Source organism: Hippopotamus amphibius, chromosome 3 (genome assembly GCF_030028045.1).
Source record: "Hippopotamus amphibius kiboko isolate mHipAmp2 chromosome 3, mHipAmp2.hap2, whole genome shotgun sequence".
Lineage (NCBI taxonomy): Eukaryota > Metazoa > Chordata > Mammalia > Artiodactyla > Hippopotamidae > Hippopotamus > Hippopotamus amphibius.
In genome coordinates this window covers 28,166,736-28,185,067 of record NC_080188.1, presented here as the reverse complement: position 1 = coordinate 28,185,067, position 18,332 = coordinate 28,166,736, and the positions used below count along the sequence as shown (strand labels likewise).

At 36.2% G+C, this 18,332-nt stretch overlaps 1 protein-coding gene across 3 annotated transcripts in view; it reads left to right on the top strand.

The window, feature by feature from the left end:
* The window catches only part of SCFD2 (sec1 family domain containing 2), a 371,083-nt gene that overhangs the window by 61,654 nt on the left and 291,097 nt on the right, over positions 1-18,332 (top strand). For all 3 annotated transcript variants that reach the window (XM_057726429.1, XM_057726430.1, XM_057726431.1), the window contains one exon: positions 12,265-12,440. In XM_057726429.1, coding sequence (XP_057582412.1) covers positions 12,265-12,440 — 176 coding nt within the window. The remainder of the gene's footprint in view (positions 1-12,264; positions 12,441-18,332) is intronic.

Here is an 18,332-nt window from a genome sequence, read left to right as displayed (position 1 = left end):
CATCTGCGAAATGGGAATCAGAATTTCTAATGTCCCTTCTCAAGCTTCTGCCCTCTGGCTCTATATTTTTAACTTTAATTGGTGCATCTTTTTCTTCTTTTTTCCTCCTCTTCTTCCTCTTATTAATCTTTATAGTTTCTCAAAAGAAGGGATCTTCAACATATGAGAATATGGGCTAGGAGTTTAAAACCCCAAGGGAGAATGGGATTTGCTGTAGAATGCGAGTTGCTTTACTTGGAGGCTACCCTTTCCAAGTCAAGGTGGACCCACCAAGGAAAGGCTCTTTACCTGGCAGGCCCGTCATCTGCTCCCTAGATAGCAGGGATAATCTATTTGTTCTTTTCTGTGCTCTCTGTTGAGTTTATAAACATTGATGCAGTGTTTAAGTTAGCCTCAGGAAGGCTGCATTTCCAAAGAAAGCCTAACTGTAAATGTTTCTGGTGGTTTTATATTTCACTGTTTTTGTATAAATGTCAGGGAGAGCTGTTTATTTTCTATTTGTGACCTGTGGTCTTGCAGCAGTTATATTTTATTCCATACTATCCTGAAAACGTATCTTGCAATAGATTTCTCAATTTTGGATCCATTTGGTTGAATTGATTCATATAATTAAAATGCTCTTTTCACATTACTTTCTTATTCTATCTTTGTAACACTATAGAGCTCAGAAATTTGTGTAACAAGAAACATATACTGTTTAAAGGATATCCCAGGAAAACCTTCTCCAGTATTTATAGTGCTGTAAAAATGGACATCGATTCCCAGCTGGGTTTTATCCAAGTTTCATTGTACAGATGGCTGTATATACTGCCCTTCAAATCCCTACGGGAGAAGATTTATAATGTCATCGCTCTTCCCCCCTTTAATAACTTGTTTCAATGTCTAATAGTCTTCACGGTCGTAGAATTTTTTTCTCATGTATGACTTAAATCTCTCCACCTGCATGTTAACCATATTTCTTTGTCCTTTGACCTCACTAGAGGTGGGAAACTGGCTGTTATTATTACTCTTATATTTCTTTTTCTGTTGAAAGCCAGTGCTTCATCCACTGCAAAAATCAGTGATAGAAATAGACTCAGATTTCCCGGAGAAAAATATTTGTCTGTTCATTCCACATGAAACAGACATTATTTTATTTCAGAACCAAGAGAGTATTTAAAAAGTAGTACTAGCATATGCTTCTAGAAAATTCATATCATTACGTTAGTAAAATAAAAAGTAATTGTCTGTCCCCCCTCCCTATCAACCTACTCTTCAATGTAACCTTTGTTCCTAAATTAGTATTTCCTTCCAGGCCTTTTTCTGTGTAATTAGGTAAGAAAGTAAGTAAATAAGCAAGTAAACAAACAATGAGAAAAATAAAATAAAGGTGCAGACTAACAGTATGGCAATGTGGTTTCCATTGTGACTTTTTTTTTCCCTCTCTCATTAGAGTTTTGGCTTCCCAGCATAAAATACCATGAAGGAAACTTAATTATGCAGTTGGGCCAGGTTTTAAACATTATATGTATACTTTTAAAATTATGTTAAATTATGTTAAGTTTGATCACATTTAAAATGTGTGGTTATATTGATACAACCACGGGAAACTGTTTGGCAGTATCAACTTAATCTAAGTATGCACTGATCCAGTGGTTTCACACCTGGGCATGTATCCAGTGGAAATGAGTCTACCAAAAGGCATGTAGTAGAACGTTCAGAGCATCATTGTTTATAATGGCCCTGAATTGTAAAACCTAAATATCCTCCAAAGTAGAATGGATAGAGAAGCTATTATAGTTTTATATAACAATAAAACACAGTAAGAAAAAAAAAATTGAGATTTTGGATGATGTTGAACTAAAAAAGCTGGATACAAAATATTTTATCTGTATAATTCTGTTTATATGGTGTTCAAAAGCAGACAAAAATGAGCTGTGTTGAGAGAGTCAAAATTAATGGTTTGCTGTTGTGGGTTTATTGACTAGGTGGGTATTGAGGGAATCTTCTAGAGTGCTGGATATATTCCTTAACCTTGATCTGGGTAGTGGTTATGTCAATAGATGTATGTGTAACAGTGAACGGAAGTGCATACTTAAGATGTGTATGCTTTACTTCATGTCATACCCCTCACTTTCCACCCTTATACCTGAGGCTTCTGAGTCTGAAATTGTTCGTATCTTCTGGGCAGATGGCCCCTCTTTGCTGCAGTGCCTTGTCGCATATTCTAGGCAAAGCCTTTGGTTGAGGGGAGGAGAAGTTTATTTTTACTGTTCCTTTTGCTCCATGATTTAGTACTCTTCTATTCCTCTGTTACTTCAAATAAAAAACAATTTTTTTTAGTGCATGACCATAGTATTATTATATATAAAAAAGCCAGAATTCTATTATAGCTATAATTCCCTGAATGTTCTCATTTCCGTGACTTCTCAGTTTCTTGGTATAACTAAGTACAGTTATATCTCCCAACTGAAAATTTCATTCAAGCTATATTCTAATATGTGTGGATTTATAGCTGTGTATCTTTTTCATAACAGGGGAAACTTGAGTATAGGCTTTCTTCTTGGGATGATGAAAATGTTTTGAAATTATATAGTGATGATTGCATAACTCTGTGAATATACTGAAAACCAGGGAATTGTACATTTTAAGGGTGAATTTTATGGTATGTGAGTTATATCTCATAAAGCTCTTGTTAAAATAGAAGCCCTTAGAAATAAGAATATTATTGTAAAAATAAAATTCAGCCAAAGTTTAAAGATAAATCAAGAAAATTTCCTAAAGTGTAGAAAGAACAGGACATTGAAAATGTGATACAAAAAGGAGAAGATATAGAGAACCAATTTAGGAGGCCCAAGAACTAGTAGAAGTTTCAGAAAGAGAGAGAAAGCAGAGGACAGGAAATTAGCAAAGAAAGAATGTAAGACTTTTCCAGATGTGGAGAAAGGCGTATCAGGTATATAGAACAGGCTTAACTGAAAAGCAAGTGGAAAGAATAGAAACCCACTAAACGAGACACAATCACTTTGACTCCTCAGAGTTAGAATAGAATGAGAGGATCCTATGGACCTCAAGATAGAAAAAAGAAGCTCATCTACAAAGGAACAAGAATGAGACTTGCACACATTTCTTATGAGCAACCCTGAGCCAGAAGATAATGAAGTAGTGCATTATTTCCAACCTAGAATCATAGATCTAGATAAACTTATTGTTAAACTTTGAGGGCAAGAAAAAGCCTTTTCAGAGATAAGAAAACTTTGCTTTCCACACACCTTTTCTGAGGAAGTTACTTCAGGGTGTCCAGCAAAACAAGGCAGTATAACAGAAAAGAAAAATCAGGGGTTTAATGAAACAGTACTCCAATAGAGGAGGCCAGTAAAAGGAGTTCCAGGATGCTGACTATGCAGAAAGGCCTAAAGAGCAACCTGCCCATGACAGAACTGGAGAAGGAAGAAGTTTGATAGTAAAGTATTCAGGGAGGGGGGGAAAAAAAAAGAACAAAACCCCCCACAAATCAAATATATTTCAATTTAAAAAACAACAACAAAAAAGACGACACAACATGGACTTCAAAGCTAAGACAGTGTATTTGAAATTAGGAGACTTCACAACTTTGATTAAGGCAGGGAATGCGCCTCCCCCACCCTCTCAGAAAAAGCCCATAAGCATTCTAGGACCAAAGTGTATTATATGCATAAGGAAATGTAATCATAGCTTGTACTTTGGGTCTGTCATTAATAGTTATATAGTTCACAATGATGCAAACTATGTAAGTCCACGCCCTCAGAGCCAATCTATTGACTGATTCTGAACTTTTTGAATCATGTTATAGAAAAAGACTAAATTATGGTTACAAAACAAAATATAAATGCTACCAGTCTTGACCAGATGAAAATAAAAGTACAAATGATTTGAAAGATGAAAGGGGGAAAGACAAAGTAGAGAGAAGGGTAAGGGGAACTAATATCCTCTGCTTAGAAGACGAAAAGCCATAGGATACCATCTGTAGTTGACAGAACAAAGAAGAAAGTTTAAGTATATAATGTAAGTTACAAAGATAACCAACAGATGGGGAGGAAAAGTGCTTGAAGTTTTCTGTCTGCTTATGGACTATCTCTTGATCTCTTTGTTGTGTGTTCCTTTCCCTTTTTAATTCCTTTTTGTCTTTCTGATGAAATGGGAAGAGGATGTGAACCTATGTGTTCAGTCTACCCTCTGAACCTTTTGTACATTATTTACAAAACTCCGAAACCATCTTTTCTTTTCTTTCTTTCTTTTTTTTTTTTTTGGCTGTGTTGGGTCTTTGTTGCTGCTCACGGGTTTTCTCTAGTTGTGGCTGTGGCAAGCAGGGGCTACTCTTCCTTGCAATGCGTGGGCTTCTCAGTGTGGTGGCTTCTCTTGTTGCGGAGCACAGGCTCTAGGTGCATGGGCTTCAGTAGCTGTGGCATGGGGGCTCAGTAGCTGTGGCACACGGGGTTAGTTGCTCCAAGACATGTGGGATCTTCCCGGCCCAGGGATTGAACCCGTGTCTCCTGCATTGGCAGGCGGATTCTTAAACACTGTGCCACCTGGGAAGTCCCTGAAACCATCTTTTGTACGTAACATCTGGCTCTCTTATGTCAACTGTTGAATGAACATTTGAAATTTTCTCTGACAGTGCTGCCCACCAACCAATAGTTTAAATTTAGTAGAGTTTCCACCTTTGTCTACATATTAGTGTGAGTACTTTTGCTATAATTTACATGCATTCCTGGAAAACTTGTTTTGCAGAATCACATATTAGTTATAAGGGCTCATGATAAAAAAAAATATCATTAGCAGAAGCCCATTCAAAAATCTATACAGGGGCTTCCCTGCTGGCACAGTGGTTAAGAATCTGCCTGCCAATGCGGGGAACACGGGTTCTATCCCTGGTCCAGGAAGATCCCACATACCACGGAGTAGCTAAGCCCATGTGCCACAACTACTGAGCCCATATGCCACAACTAATGAAGCCCATGTGCCTAGAGCCCGTGCTTCACGACAAGAGAAGACACAGCAATGAGAAGTCCACACACTGCAACAAAGAGTATCTGCCTCTCGCCACAACTAGAGAAAGCCCGCTCGCAGCAATGAAGACCCAACATAGCCAATAAATAAGTTAATTAAAAAAAGTCCATACAAATTTATAATTACTGCACTAACATAAAGAATAAAAATCTTGATAAAAATACTAGCGCAGTTAAAAAGGTTGGCCAAATTCCTATAGATAAAGAAATGTTACCGCATGTATGGGAATGTGAAGAGGATTTGAGGCTGTTTGGTTATGGAGGCAAAGGTAAAATGCACTAAAGATTAGGGAGAACCAAATAAAAAGTACTTCCAAGACAGAGCACGTGGCCGAGAGGAACTAGGAATGGAATCAGTGCTCAGTTTCTCTTGTGGCTTGCAGTGTTCAGTTATGTTTGTTTATTTTGTGTTCATCTGCTCTTATTTGGTGGCACAAAATGTTAAAATTTTGAGAAAAAATGACAAATGAATAGATGTGATTTTTTGTGTAATATTAAAATTATTTGTGTTTGCCAGTTTTGTGAGTTAATAAACCAAAGTTTTAGCAGAACATCTTATATTTAAATATTTTAACATACTTTGCCCTTATTGTATAGAAAAATGATGAAAAAGGAGACAAATGAAATGCTGATATTTGATTTCTGGGAATACGTGTCTTAAAACATAACTTTGTTTATTGAGATTTCACACACTGGGTTTTCATTCATGTTTTCAGGACAGTGATGAGCGAGAACCATGCTATGACAGCACTATTATTTGTTACAGAGCTGTTTTTTTGTTAAGAAAACATTTAGTAGCTAAATATGCTGTTTTAGACAAAATTTCTGATGGTTACTTTCTACCAGTAAGACATTCGGGGATTAAATCAAAACTAGCACTGACAGAATACTTTTTTTTTTAAAGAAAATCAACAAAGAATCATATACGTGTAGATATTTAAAATATATCTTACCAAGCCACAAAACAGGTTCAGAAAGTTATAGTTTATCAAGTGTATATAATAAATGGAAAAATAAGCTCCATAATTCATTTGAATACAATGGAATTCAGTATTGTAAGGATCAGAGACAGTATTAAAATATTAAGTCCTTTTATTTTCCAAATATGTCCCCTTTCTCCCAAGAGATAATTCTATTTTAATAAGAGTTTCAAAATATACATAGAAATTGATGGTTGTGAGTTTTGCGTTTTTTCTTAACTAAATTGAAATAAGAAGCCTGTTTTTCTTAAAAACTATAAAAAAGAAACAGAAAGTCTAATAGATTTTCTTACTTGAAAACAATTTTTCAAATTTCAAAATAGCCCCTTTTCAAAGAGTTGCCATATATTATGCAGTCTTGATATAAAATAACCCTTGTTTTTATGACTTTAAAAAAATGTGTTGCAAAGCCTTCTTGGGTTCACATTTGAAAATTACCATGTAAATCTGCCTGACAAACTTTTTTTTTTTTTTGGCAATATGAGATGTGAATAAATGTTCTGTCTGTTACTTTTTCAACACCTGGTTCTAGTTGCTTGCAGTTTTAGTTGATATGAACTGAGAAGTTTTCTCAAGTTGTTAGTCTCAGTATAACATTTTTGGTAGTCAGTTAATTGATTTTGACTTGCTTTATCTAAGATTGTGATTAAATTTATATTTAAAAAATGTCACTAGCTTATATTTTAAAGCATTTGTGTGAAGTACTCTTTTAATAAATTCCAATTAGCATGTTATGGATTTTTACCAAAAAAGCCCCTGCTTTCATGACATATATAAGGAAGTGTTAATGACTTGTATGTGTAAGAAAAAGGTATACAGGGGGGAACAGAATGGAGCAGCAAAGGTGAATAATTTCTAATTCACAGTGTAGTGTTCTGTTGGCATTTCCTGTTATGAAATATATCCATTTGTTCCTTTGGATCTCATGCCATATGTGGGAAGGTGGTGTTATGTAAATATGGTCACTGAGTCCAAGTCTGAGCTAGGAAAATGCTAACTGGATAAAAAAGTTTAACTGTGTCTTTGAATTGAAGACATTCTTATCTTTAAGTTTAACATATGGTTATTGCAATTGAATTCTAAACAGACCTGATGACTTTCCCTGATGGTTTCCATTTCTTGAGGTCTCTCTAAAAGACAGTTATGTTACAAAGGAATTGTGTGTACTCTGAGCCTTTTTAATTCCCCCTCCTTCAGTCCAGGAGATAGAGTTGGAGAGGTAGGCAATTACGTATCACATAGAACCTTTCACATTTCAAGACAGTTTAGTTTTTGCCTTAGCAGTACTTATCACAATAACGGTTAAGCAATTGTTTGTATAATTGTTTTATGACTTTCTTGATAGACAAAGCTCTGTGTGTCTAGGGACCACACTGCCATCACCTGCAGCACAGTATATGAATAAATAAATGGAGCTCATGGCAATGTTAGATTTGAACCCATTTCATGTGAAAATTTATTTTCATATGTTTAATGTTAATATTTAATATGCCAGAAGATGATTTTTTTGTTTTGTTTTTAACAAGCTCAATGCTTTTCCTTGTTTTGAAAAAAGTATTTATTTATTTATTTATTTATTTATTTATTTATTTATTTTATTTTTGGCTGTGTGCAGCCTTAGTTGAGGCACGTGGGATCTTCCTTGAGACATGCAGGATCTTTTGTTGCAGCATGCGGGCTCTCTAGTTGTGGTGAATGGGCTCCAGATTGCACAGGCTCAGTAGTTGCGGTGTGCGAGTGCTCTCTAGTTGTGGCACATGGGTTCCAGAGCATGTGGGCTCTGTAGTGTGCCACACACAGGCTCTCTACGTGAGGCGTACGGTCTCAGTAGTTGTAGCACACGGGTTTAGTTGCCCAGCAGCATGTAAGATCTTAGTTCCCTTACCAGGGATTGAACCTACGTCCCCTGCATTGGAAGGTGGATTCATAACCACTGGACCACCAGAGAAGTCCCTGTCAGAAGATGTTTTTGTGTAAAAATGTTAATCATCTGTATAAAAGATCCCCATCCCCTAAGAAGAGAATGACATGCAATGAGCTGAATTAATTAGGAGAGCATCCAGGAGTCATTTGTCTTCTTTATTTGTTGGCCATGAGGACAGATTTTTGTCTCATTTGTTCATGGGTTTATTCTTAGCATTAAGAACAGTGCCTGGCACAGAAATATATGTTGAACCAATGGATTAATAAAAGTTAATGATTGTTGTATAACAAAGGGAGTCCAACTCGAGGATGGAAGATGCCTTAGAGGACTGGGGCAGGGAGGGTGGGGGGGACTCGAGGGGGGGGCGTCAAGGAAGGGAGGGAATATGGGGATATGTGTATAAAAACAGTTGATTGAACCTGGTGTACCCCCCAAAATAAATAAATAAATAAATAAAAGTTAATGATACAACTCAATAATAAGAACATAGCCTAATAAAAATGAGCAAAAGATTTGAACAAACTTCACCAAAAAAGATAGAGAGTGTCAAATAAGCACATGAAAAGATGACCAACATTATTAGTCATTAGAAAAATACAAGTTAAAACCACAATGAGATGTTGTTAGATACCTATTAGAGTGGCTAAAACCAAAATAACTGGCAGTACCAAGTGCTAGTGAGGATGTGAGGCAATAGAACTCTCATTTGTTGCTGGTGGGACAGCTCACTTTGGAAATTAGTTTGTCGGTTTCTTATAAAGTTAAACATACACTTAGCATATGACCTAGCAACCCTAGAAATTTACTTACAAAAAATGAAACCATATATCCACAGACACATACAGACATAAAAACCTGTACTAAGATGTTTGTGAAGGCTTTATTCATAATTTCTTTTTTTTTTTTGAAAATGTTGGTGGACTTTGATTTGTGAATCTTTTAAATTTTATTTTTATTTATTTTTAAAATTAATTTTTATTGAAGTATAGTTGCTTTGCAATGTTGTGTTAGCTTCTACTGCCCAACAAAATGAATCAGCCATACAAACACATATATCACCTCCCTTTTGGGATTTCCCTCCCATTTAGGACACCACAGTGCATTAAGTAGAGTTCTCCCTGCAATATTGTATGTTCTGTTTTATACATAGTATCAATAGTGTATATGTGTCAGTCCCAATCTGCCAATTCCTCCCACCCCACCCTTTTACCCCTTCATATCCATACCTTTGTTCTCTATGCCTGTGTCTCTGTTTCTGCTTTGCAAATGAGGTCATCTATACCATTTTTCTAGATTCCACGTGTGCGTTAATGTGCAATATTTGTTTTTCTTTTTCTGACTTACTTCACTCTGTATGGCACTCTTTAGGTCCATCCACATCTCAAATGACCCAGTTTTGTTCCTTTTTATGGCTGAGTAGTAGTCCATTGTATATACGTACCACATCTTCTTTATCCATTCCTCTGTTGATGGACATTTAGGTTGCTTCCGTGTCCTGCTTATTGTAAATAGTGCTGCTGTGAACACTGGGGTGCGTGTGTCTTTCTGAATTATGGTTTTCTCTGGTTATATGCCCAGGAGTGGGATTGCTGGGTCATATGCTAGTTCTATTTTTAGTTTTTTAAGGGACCTCCATACTGTTCTCCATAGTGGCTGTATCAATTTACGTTCCCTCCAACAGTGCAAAAGAGTTCCCTTTTCTCCACACCCTCTCCAGCATTTATTGTTTGTAGATTTTTTGAATATGGGCATTCTGCCCAATGTGAGGTGATACCTCACCATAGTTTCAATTTGCACAGGATAGACAGCCCAGAAATAAACCCATGTACCTATAGTCACCTAATCTATGACGAAGGAGGCAAAACTATACAATGGAGAAAAGACAGCCCATTCAATAAGTGGTGCTGGGAAAACTGGACAGCTACATGTAAAAGAATGAAGTTAGAACACTCCCTAACACCATACACAAAAATAAACTCAAAATGAATTAAAGACCTAAATGTAAGGCCAGATACTGTAAAACTCTTAGAGGAAAACATACTAAGGCAGAATACTCTTAGACATAAATCGCAGTAAGATCTTTTTTGACCCACTTCCTAGATAATGAAAATAAAAACAAAAATAAACAAATGGGATCTAATAAAACAAAGCTTTTGCACAGCAAAGGAAACCATAAACAAGGCAAGAAGACAACCCTCAGAATGGGAGAATATATTTGCAAATGAAGCAACTGACAAAGGATTAATCTCTAAAATGTACAAGCAGCTCATGCAGCTCAACATCCGGAAAACAAACAACTCAATCAAAAAAGGGGGGGAAGACCTAAATAGACCTTCTTTGTATTTCTCCAAAGAAGACATACAGGTGGCCAACAAACACAAGCAAAGATGCTCAACATCACTAATTGTCATAATTTCTAAAAATTGGAAAAACCCCAAATGATCATTAACTGGTGAATGGATAAATGGCTAAACAAACTCTGGCACGTTTGTACAATGGATTACTACTCAGCAAGAAAATGGAGCAAACTAGTAATACAAGCAACAACATGAATGACCATCACATACCTTATGCTGAAGTGAAAGAAGCCAGACTCAAATGGCTACATACTATATGATTTCATTTATAAAACATTCTGGAAAGGCAAAACTATGGGACAGAAACCAGATAGACGCAGATAAGTGTTCACCAAGGGCTGAGGGTGGGAAAAGAGAATTGACTACAAAGGGGGACTTTTTGGAGTGATGGAAATAGTCTATATCTTGATTGTGACAGTGCTTAGTCAACTACATGCATTTGTCAAAATTCATAGAACTGATATGAGAACACCCTGAACCAGAAAAGGGTGAATTTTACTGTATGTAAATTATACTTTAACCAACCTGACTCAAAACCAAACAAAGAAAGGTTAATGAGGCTCTTCTCTGTTAGTACTCAAGCAAGCAAATCATTAATTAGCTTGCTGCTTGAGAGTCAGGAATTCACTAGGCTTTACCAGGGGACCAAAGAAACAAGTGAGACTCAGTTCCCTGCTCATCCTTCTCGCTGTTTTTTATTCTTTACATGCTCACACTGATAAACCGGTAATAAGGCACTTTAAAATCCTTAATCTCTTCAAAATATGTAATGGAAAGACAGAATATGTTGCAGGCTTATAAGTTTCTTGTGACAAGATCTTTATATTTTGTGTATTATAATCTGTAGCAAAACCATTAATTGACAAATGCCATTTAGCAGTGTTTGAGACACTGAACTCTCACTTGTTTGCTACCCCACAGAGTTGCTGTGAAACTCAGAAGAGGGCATGCTTGCACTGTTTAAATGGTAAAGTGCTAAATAAATACAGGTGGTTTCACTGCCAAATGTTAACAAACCTAGACATAACAAACAAACTTGGATTTCAGGCATCAGAGGGTAAATCACAAGCACAGCATAGGTACGATGCATAGGAAAGATTTAGCTGCTTGGCCTCATTGTCATCTCCTGGCCCAATGAGGAGAATCTGTGGTGTTCAGGAGTTCTGTCCACAGCACTGATGAGTGGCAGGATTGAAATCTGACCTATTAGAATCGGAAGTGACTAAATGGAAGGACTGCTACAGGCAAAAGTTGAATTTAGAGGCTCTGAAAGAGTGAATCTTCAACAGGCTGCTTTTTTTTCTTTTTCTCTTTTTCTTTTTTGGTACTTTAGCTTTTTATGAGGTGGGGGTCTCATTCTAGATCTAGGTGACCATTGTAGTCAATGTGCTGTCACCCATATCAAATTGTTTCTTCTGAAATCTCATCTTCCAGGGTTTTTGCCACTCTAGGTCTCCATACATTTTGTCCCACAAACAGGCAGCTTTTATGCTCATGAATATTGTCATGAACCCACTGATATCAGTGATAAAGTTTAGCTATAGTCATAACAGATTTCTCCTTTACTTTATATACATACACACACAGTTGGAAACCTTGCCTTTTTGCCTCTTAGATTGCTATATCATATGTCTTGGAGAGGTACTCCATGTTGAGCTCAAGAAATATTTATTCATATGACTTTATTTGAGAACTTATTTATGGGGTATTGCAGAATTATGAAATGAATCCTACTAGCAATATGGCCTTGGCAAGAACACTTAACATCTGTTTTCTTGCTTGAAAAATGCAGTTAGTAGTTTCAATTTCGCTATTGTCACCATATAGTTTTAAGAGTCGTAATAGCTTAGGAAAGCTTGCAGTCTATTCTGAAGTTTTGTGCTGATGTAAGGCTACTGTATTAATAATGGCATTCTCCTCATTATTTTTAACCACTCCCAGAAGAGGGTACACTGATAAACTGTATTTTTTTGCAGGGAGAGTCACTCCGGGGCAACTCATGTCCTATATCCAGCTCTTCAAGAACAACCTCAGAGCTCTAGGGAATCACTGTGGACTCCTACAGCTTGGGCTGGCCACCGTTCAAACTCTGAAGCACCCGCACACTGCCAAGTGGGACAACTTTCTGGCTTTTGAAAGGCTTCTTCTCCAGGTATGTTGTTCTGGGAGCTTCTTGGGATATTAATAATTAAAGTTTTTACTTCCAAGGAAAAACTTGGATATTTATTGCAGTCTTAGTAATAAATCATATTGTTGACATATGCCCTATATCATATTCTCTAAGTGCCCCCAAATTTAAAATTCAAGTAGCAGCTTTTTCTATACCTACTTTTTTTTTTTTTTTTCTTTTCACAGTGATGTATTTGGATTCTTGCTAAACACAGAATGTTTTTTGAGTATTTGACTAAACTTTGAAAACCCCTTTTCAGTTTTATGCCATTTGGACCTTTCTTGACCTTCATGGCTCTGTATTCAATCCTTGCTGCTTTTCCTGTAGAATATTGCTGCTGTTTACATTTCTTCTGACGCTAGTTTCTAATCCTTAAACAACACAGCATGTGGCTTAAACGAAGCTTAGTAATAGATGAAAGGGAGGCAAACTCCGTTTGTAGTTTTATGAAGCGATATGTATGTGGGGTAGAATCTTTTCATTATTGATAAAATATTTTCATGGGACACTTTGAAAAAGATGTACTTTTTAAAATTATAAAGTATTTCAAACATAAAATAATATGACAAAATATTTATGTACCTTACACAGATTCAATGATTTACTAGTTTTTTGTATGTACTTTATATCCTTTTTCATTAAAGAAATAAAACTAGAGATAAAGTTGAAGCATCTCTAGTACCATACCCTTTCCCTGCTCTGTTTCTTCTTTTTCCTCTCCCAGGGGTAATCAAAAGCTTAATTCCTTGTTTCTATATGTTTATTAAATATTTTTCTGTAAATAATACAGAGTATTGTGCTATGGGTTTTACTTTTTATGTAATTGACATCACATTATAAATATTGCTAACAACCTGCTTTTCCCTCTCAGTATTCTGTTTTTAAGAAAATCCAAATTGACATATGTAGATTTAATTTCATGAATATTCAACAATTTATCCAGTCCATATTGATGTATAGACTGTTCTGTATTTGTGTGTGTTTGTGTGTGTGTGTGTGGTTAGAAAGAATGAGATGAATATTCTGGAACTTGTCTTCTGGTCCACATGTGAGAGAGTGTCTCGGGCATATACCTTGGAGAGGATTGTTGCTTTACTGACCGTGCATATTGTTGAGTTTACTAAATATTACCAAATTGATCACCAAAGATATTGAACTAGTTGACCCTTCTGCTAGGAATAGATGACAGTTTGTTTCCCAGCACAGTGTCCAACACTCTGTATTATCAAACTTAAACATTTCTTAATAAAGGGTCAATGCTATCTTTGTATAAATGTGCATTTCTCTGACTAGTGATGAGGCTGGAGCACCTTCTGTGGTATTTATTGGCTGTTCAATTTTCCTCTTCTAACAGTTGCTGCTTCTTATGCTTATTTACCTACTGGGTAACAGAAACAACTGTTCTGCATCATGCATATACTTCTCCCAGACTGTGGTTTGGCTTTTAAATTTAATTCCTGTATATTTTATTGTACAAAACTTTTACATTTGTTGTACTCTAGTTAATGAATATTATCCTTTATGGTTTATGCTTATTTGTATTTTATATTAGAAATCTTTTTCTACCCCTAATTTCTAAATATGTTGTTCAGTATTTTCTACTAAAAATTAACTTTTATTTTTGACATTTGAATTTTTAATCCACCTGGAATTTGTCTTTGTTTATGATATTAATGGGATCTCATTTTCTTTTCTTCCATGTGGATAGCCTATTCTCCCCACACAATTTATGAAATATTTCATTGTACTGTAGATCACTTATCTAACAGTAATTTCCCTCTTTCTCATGTTGGCAGAACACCAATTTTGTTTCAGCGTTTACTCTTTTCCCACATGATTCAGGCAAATCCTGATTGGTCTCGGACTATATTAATGTTCTCATTTCCCCACTTAATGATTGATTTAGCAGTTCTAGCCTAGTAGAGGCAAAGCGAAGTTTGGTAGAGGTGCTTCTAGGAAAGCTTTTCTTTTGCCCTTACAGAAAAATATGTAATGAACAAACAAGCTCCTTTTTCTTGATGTATGTTTGTGACACTTTGAGCATTTTGTGATAATGAAGGGAGCTCACTGGTATCTTGAAAAAGACAGACAGAACCTAAATCCTTAATGATGACTTTGAGTCTTACCTCCAAATATCTGGTTTTGTGAGATGATGATTCTTTTCATTGTTAAGCATTTCACTTGGTTTTCTGTTATTTGGAATCCAAAGATATTCATCCTTTTCTCAGTGATACATAATATACTAAGATCTCATATAAAAATAGGTTTGTACCTCAGTTTCTAGTCTGTTTCAGTGGTCAGTTTACTTCTCACAGAACTAATACCACAGTGTTAAAATTAATATGTCCAGTTTTATGCCTTTCTCTATAAAAGAAACTTGCTAGATTTTCATGAGTATTTTAATGATTTTAATACCGTTTGTAAATTGAATTTTCTAATTGCTTATTGCTGATGTATTGGGATACTCTTGACTTTTTAAAAAAAAATCTTTATTGGAGTATAATTGCTTTACAATGTTGTGATAGTTTCTGCTGTACAACAAAGTGAATCAGCTATATGTATACATATATCCCCTTACCCCCTCCCTCATAAGCCTCCCTCCCACCCTCTCTATCCCACCCCTCTAGGTCATCACAAAGGACTGGTGATCACATGTGCAACAACTTTGCATTTTATATTTATATTTGCTTTTTTATTTCTTGCCGTGATTCATTGGTTCTCCTGTATTTCCTCTGTGGGCAGTAATATTATCTGTGAATAATGGCAGTTTTGTTTCTTCCTTTCCACACTTGATACCGCTTTCTTTTTTAGTGCACTGACCAGGCATACTAGAACCTGCTCAATAGAGGCAATGAAAATAGGTATTTTGTCTTATTTTTGACTTTAAAGAAAATGTTCTAAAATTTTAGAATTAAATATTATGTTTTGTTTTGTTTTTAATCAGGCTAGGAAAGTTCCTTTCTAATCCTTTTTTGCTGAGTTGCTGCTTTTGTTATTGCTGTTTTTTATTATGCATGAGTGTTAAATTTCACTTAACGCAGACTCTGAATTTTTTAGATGAATATATATGTTTTTTCTTCCTTAATCTGTTAATATGGTGAATTGTATTTATAGCTTTTTTTAATGTTAAATAATCATTACTGTATTCCTGGAATAAGTTTAACTTGATCCTACAGACATACACACACACACACACACACACACACACACACACACACACAGCTGGATTTCCTTCACTAATATTTTATTTAGCCATTTGTGTTTATGCTTGTAGGTGAGATTAGCTTATAATTTTTCTTTATTGTGCTAATATTGTCTAGTTTTGAAACAAAGCTAAGAGTAGTTTGGTAAAATCGGTTAGAGTGAGTTTCATTTTTTGTATTCTTTGGAGATATTTGTATAAGAAAGGAATTATCAGTTCCTTAAAAGTAAGATATGCCTAAGGAATCATCTGGGCCTGTTGCATTATTGTTAGGTTTAGACTTTTACTACCGACTTAATTACTTGTGTTTATAGATCTATTTAATTCTTCTGTTTCTTCTTGAGATTATTTTGGTAGTTTATATTAATTTAAATCCATTCATCTGTGTTTTCCAATTGGCATAAATTTATTCATAGAATTCTCTTAAAATTTTTAAATCTCCTTTGAATATATAATTGTAATTCATTTTTTTAATGCCTGGTATTATTTTTTTTTTTTCTTTTTGGCTGTGCTGCACAGCTTGCGGGATCTTAGTTCCCTGACCAGGGATTTAACCCCAGGCCATGGCAGTGAATTCGCAGAGTCTTAACCACTGGACCACCAGAGAGTTCCCAATGCCTGGTATTTTTATTGTATTCGCTCTGTTTGATTTTGGTTCATGTTAGCAGGATTTTATTAGTCATTCCAGGTAATCAGCTTTAGCTTTTTTTATTTTGATATACTCATTTGTTTTATATTTCATTAATTTTGGTTTCTATCATTTTTATTTTCTTTCTTCTGTATTCTTTGGTTTTATTTTGTTCTTTTTTTAACTTTATTTTCAAAAAATGTATTTAAGGTTATGAATTTCTATATAAATACTGCTGTAGCTTTGTCCAAAAGTTTTGATCATTGTTGTTATTCAGTTCTAAATATTTCATAATTTCTATTATGATTTTTCCTTTGATTTATTTTTTAGATTGCATGATTTTTTTAAAATTTATAAATGTATGGGATATTTTAAAAACTTATTTTAAATTGCTTATTAGATGGTGGTTGGAGAATGTATTTTTTTTTTTTTTTTGGAGTCTGGGTTTTTATATTTTTATTTTTTTATTTATTTAAAAAATTTATTTATTTATTTGGCTGCATTGGGTCTTCGTTGCTGTGCACGGGCTTTCTCTAGTTATGGTGAGAGCAGGCTACTCTTCCTCGCAGTGTGCAGGCTTCTCATTGTGGTGGCTTCTTTCGTTGCGGAGCACGGACTCTTAAGTGTGTGGGCTTCGGTAGTTGTGGCACATGGGCTCAGTAGTTGTGGCTTGTGGGTTAGAACACAGGCTCAGTAGTTGTGGCTTGCGGGCTTAGTTGCTCCATGGCATGTGGGATCTTTCCGGACCAGGACTCAAACCCGTGTCCCCTGCATTGGCAGGCAGATTCTTAACCACTGTGCCACCAGGGAAGTCCAAGAATGTGCTTTGAATGATATGATTTCCTTATTTATGTGACTTCCTGTGTATGTGATTCATTTCTATGAATGTTCCACATAGCTCAAAAAGAATGTTTATTCTCTAATTATTGTCTGTATGGTTCCATATATGTCCCTTAGCTCATAATAATCATATATAATATATATTAAGATATATATTATTAACATATAAATAATTCAAGTAAATGTATATGATTCAAAGATACATTTAAAAAAATTCTTTATCTCCTTACTTATTAGCTTCTGACAAGTGTTTTCAAATTTCTCACTATAATTATGGATTTATTAATCATTCCTTATATTGTTTCTGTGTCTGTATTTATGCCTATATCTACATCTGTCTCTATCTATGGCACCTATATTTATATCTACTTATTAAAAACCAGATCACAGTGCTAATTTAGTACCACAGGGTTCATTCTCGTTTTCTCCCTGTCCTTATCAGTAAATCCCTTGTGATGTATAATCTTCCATTAGAACTGCTGCCGCCTCTCATGGGTGCCTTTCTCACCTCCCCTCACCTGGGCTTGTCTTCCTGCTCCAGGCCATGGCCAGGCCCACAGTGATGTTTTCCTTTACTTCACACCTTCACAAAAGTGTCCCTGTTGAAACCTCTGCATACAGATGCCCTTCCCACCTCAGTTGGGCTCTGACCTCCAGTGCTGCGCTGCCTGGCCGCTGCCTCTTGTGTGGGTGCCCTTCTCACCCTCTCAGGCTGCAGGACCCCACACCGAGCCCCGCTGCTGCTCTCACGGCACAGATGCCCTCTTCACGCTGCAGGCTCTGACATCCCGTGCCGGAATAGTGCCGTTGCTGCTCCCATGTTAGGATGCCCTTACCGCCTTGCTCAGGCTCTGACAGTCTGTCTTGGGAGACTGCTGTCCCTCAGCCTCCCCATGGATGCCTGTCTCACCTCCTTTGGTTCTGACAACCTGTGTAGGGCTGCTGTTTCTTTCCCCTCCCCTCTCTCCCCACCCTACTCCCTCACTCAGACGCCCTCCCCACCCCACAGGGGCCTTGATCGCCATTTGGACACACCTGTCATCTTGCTCAGGTTCTGAAACCCTGCCCTGGGCCTTCACTGCCTCCAGCCTCCATGAGATCCTTTTCTGCTACTTTGGGTTCCAACAACCCCTGCTTAGCTCTACCATCCGCTATGCAAAGGTGCCCTCCCCACCCTCTTTTGACTGACACCCTGCACTGGGCT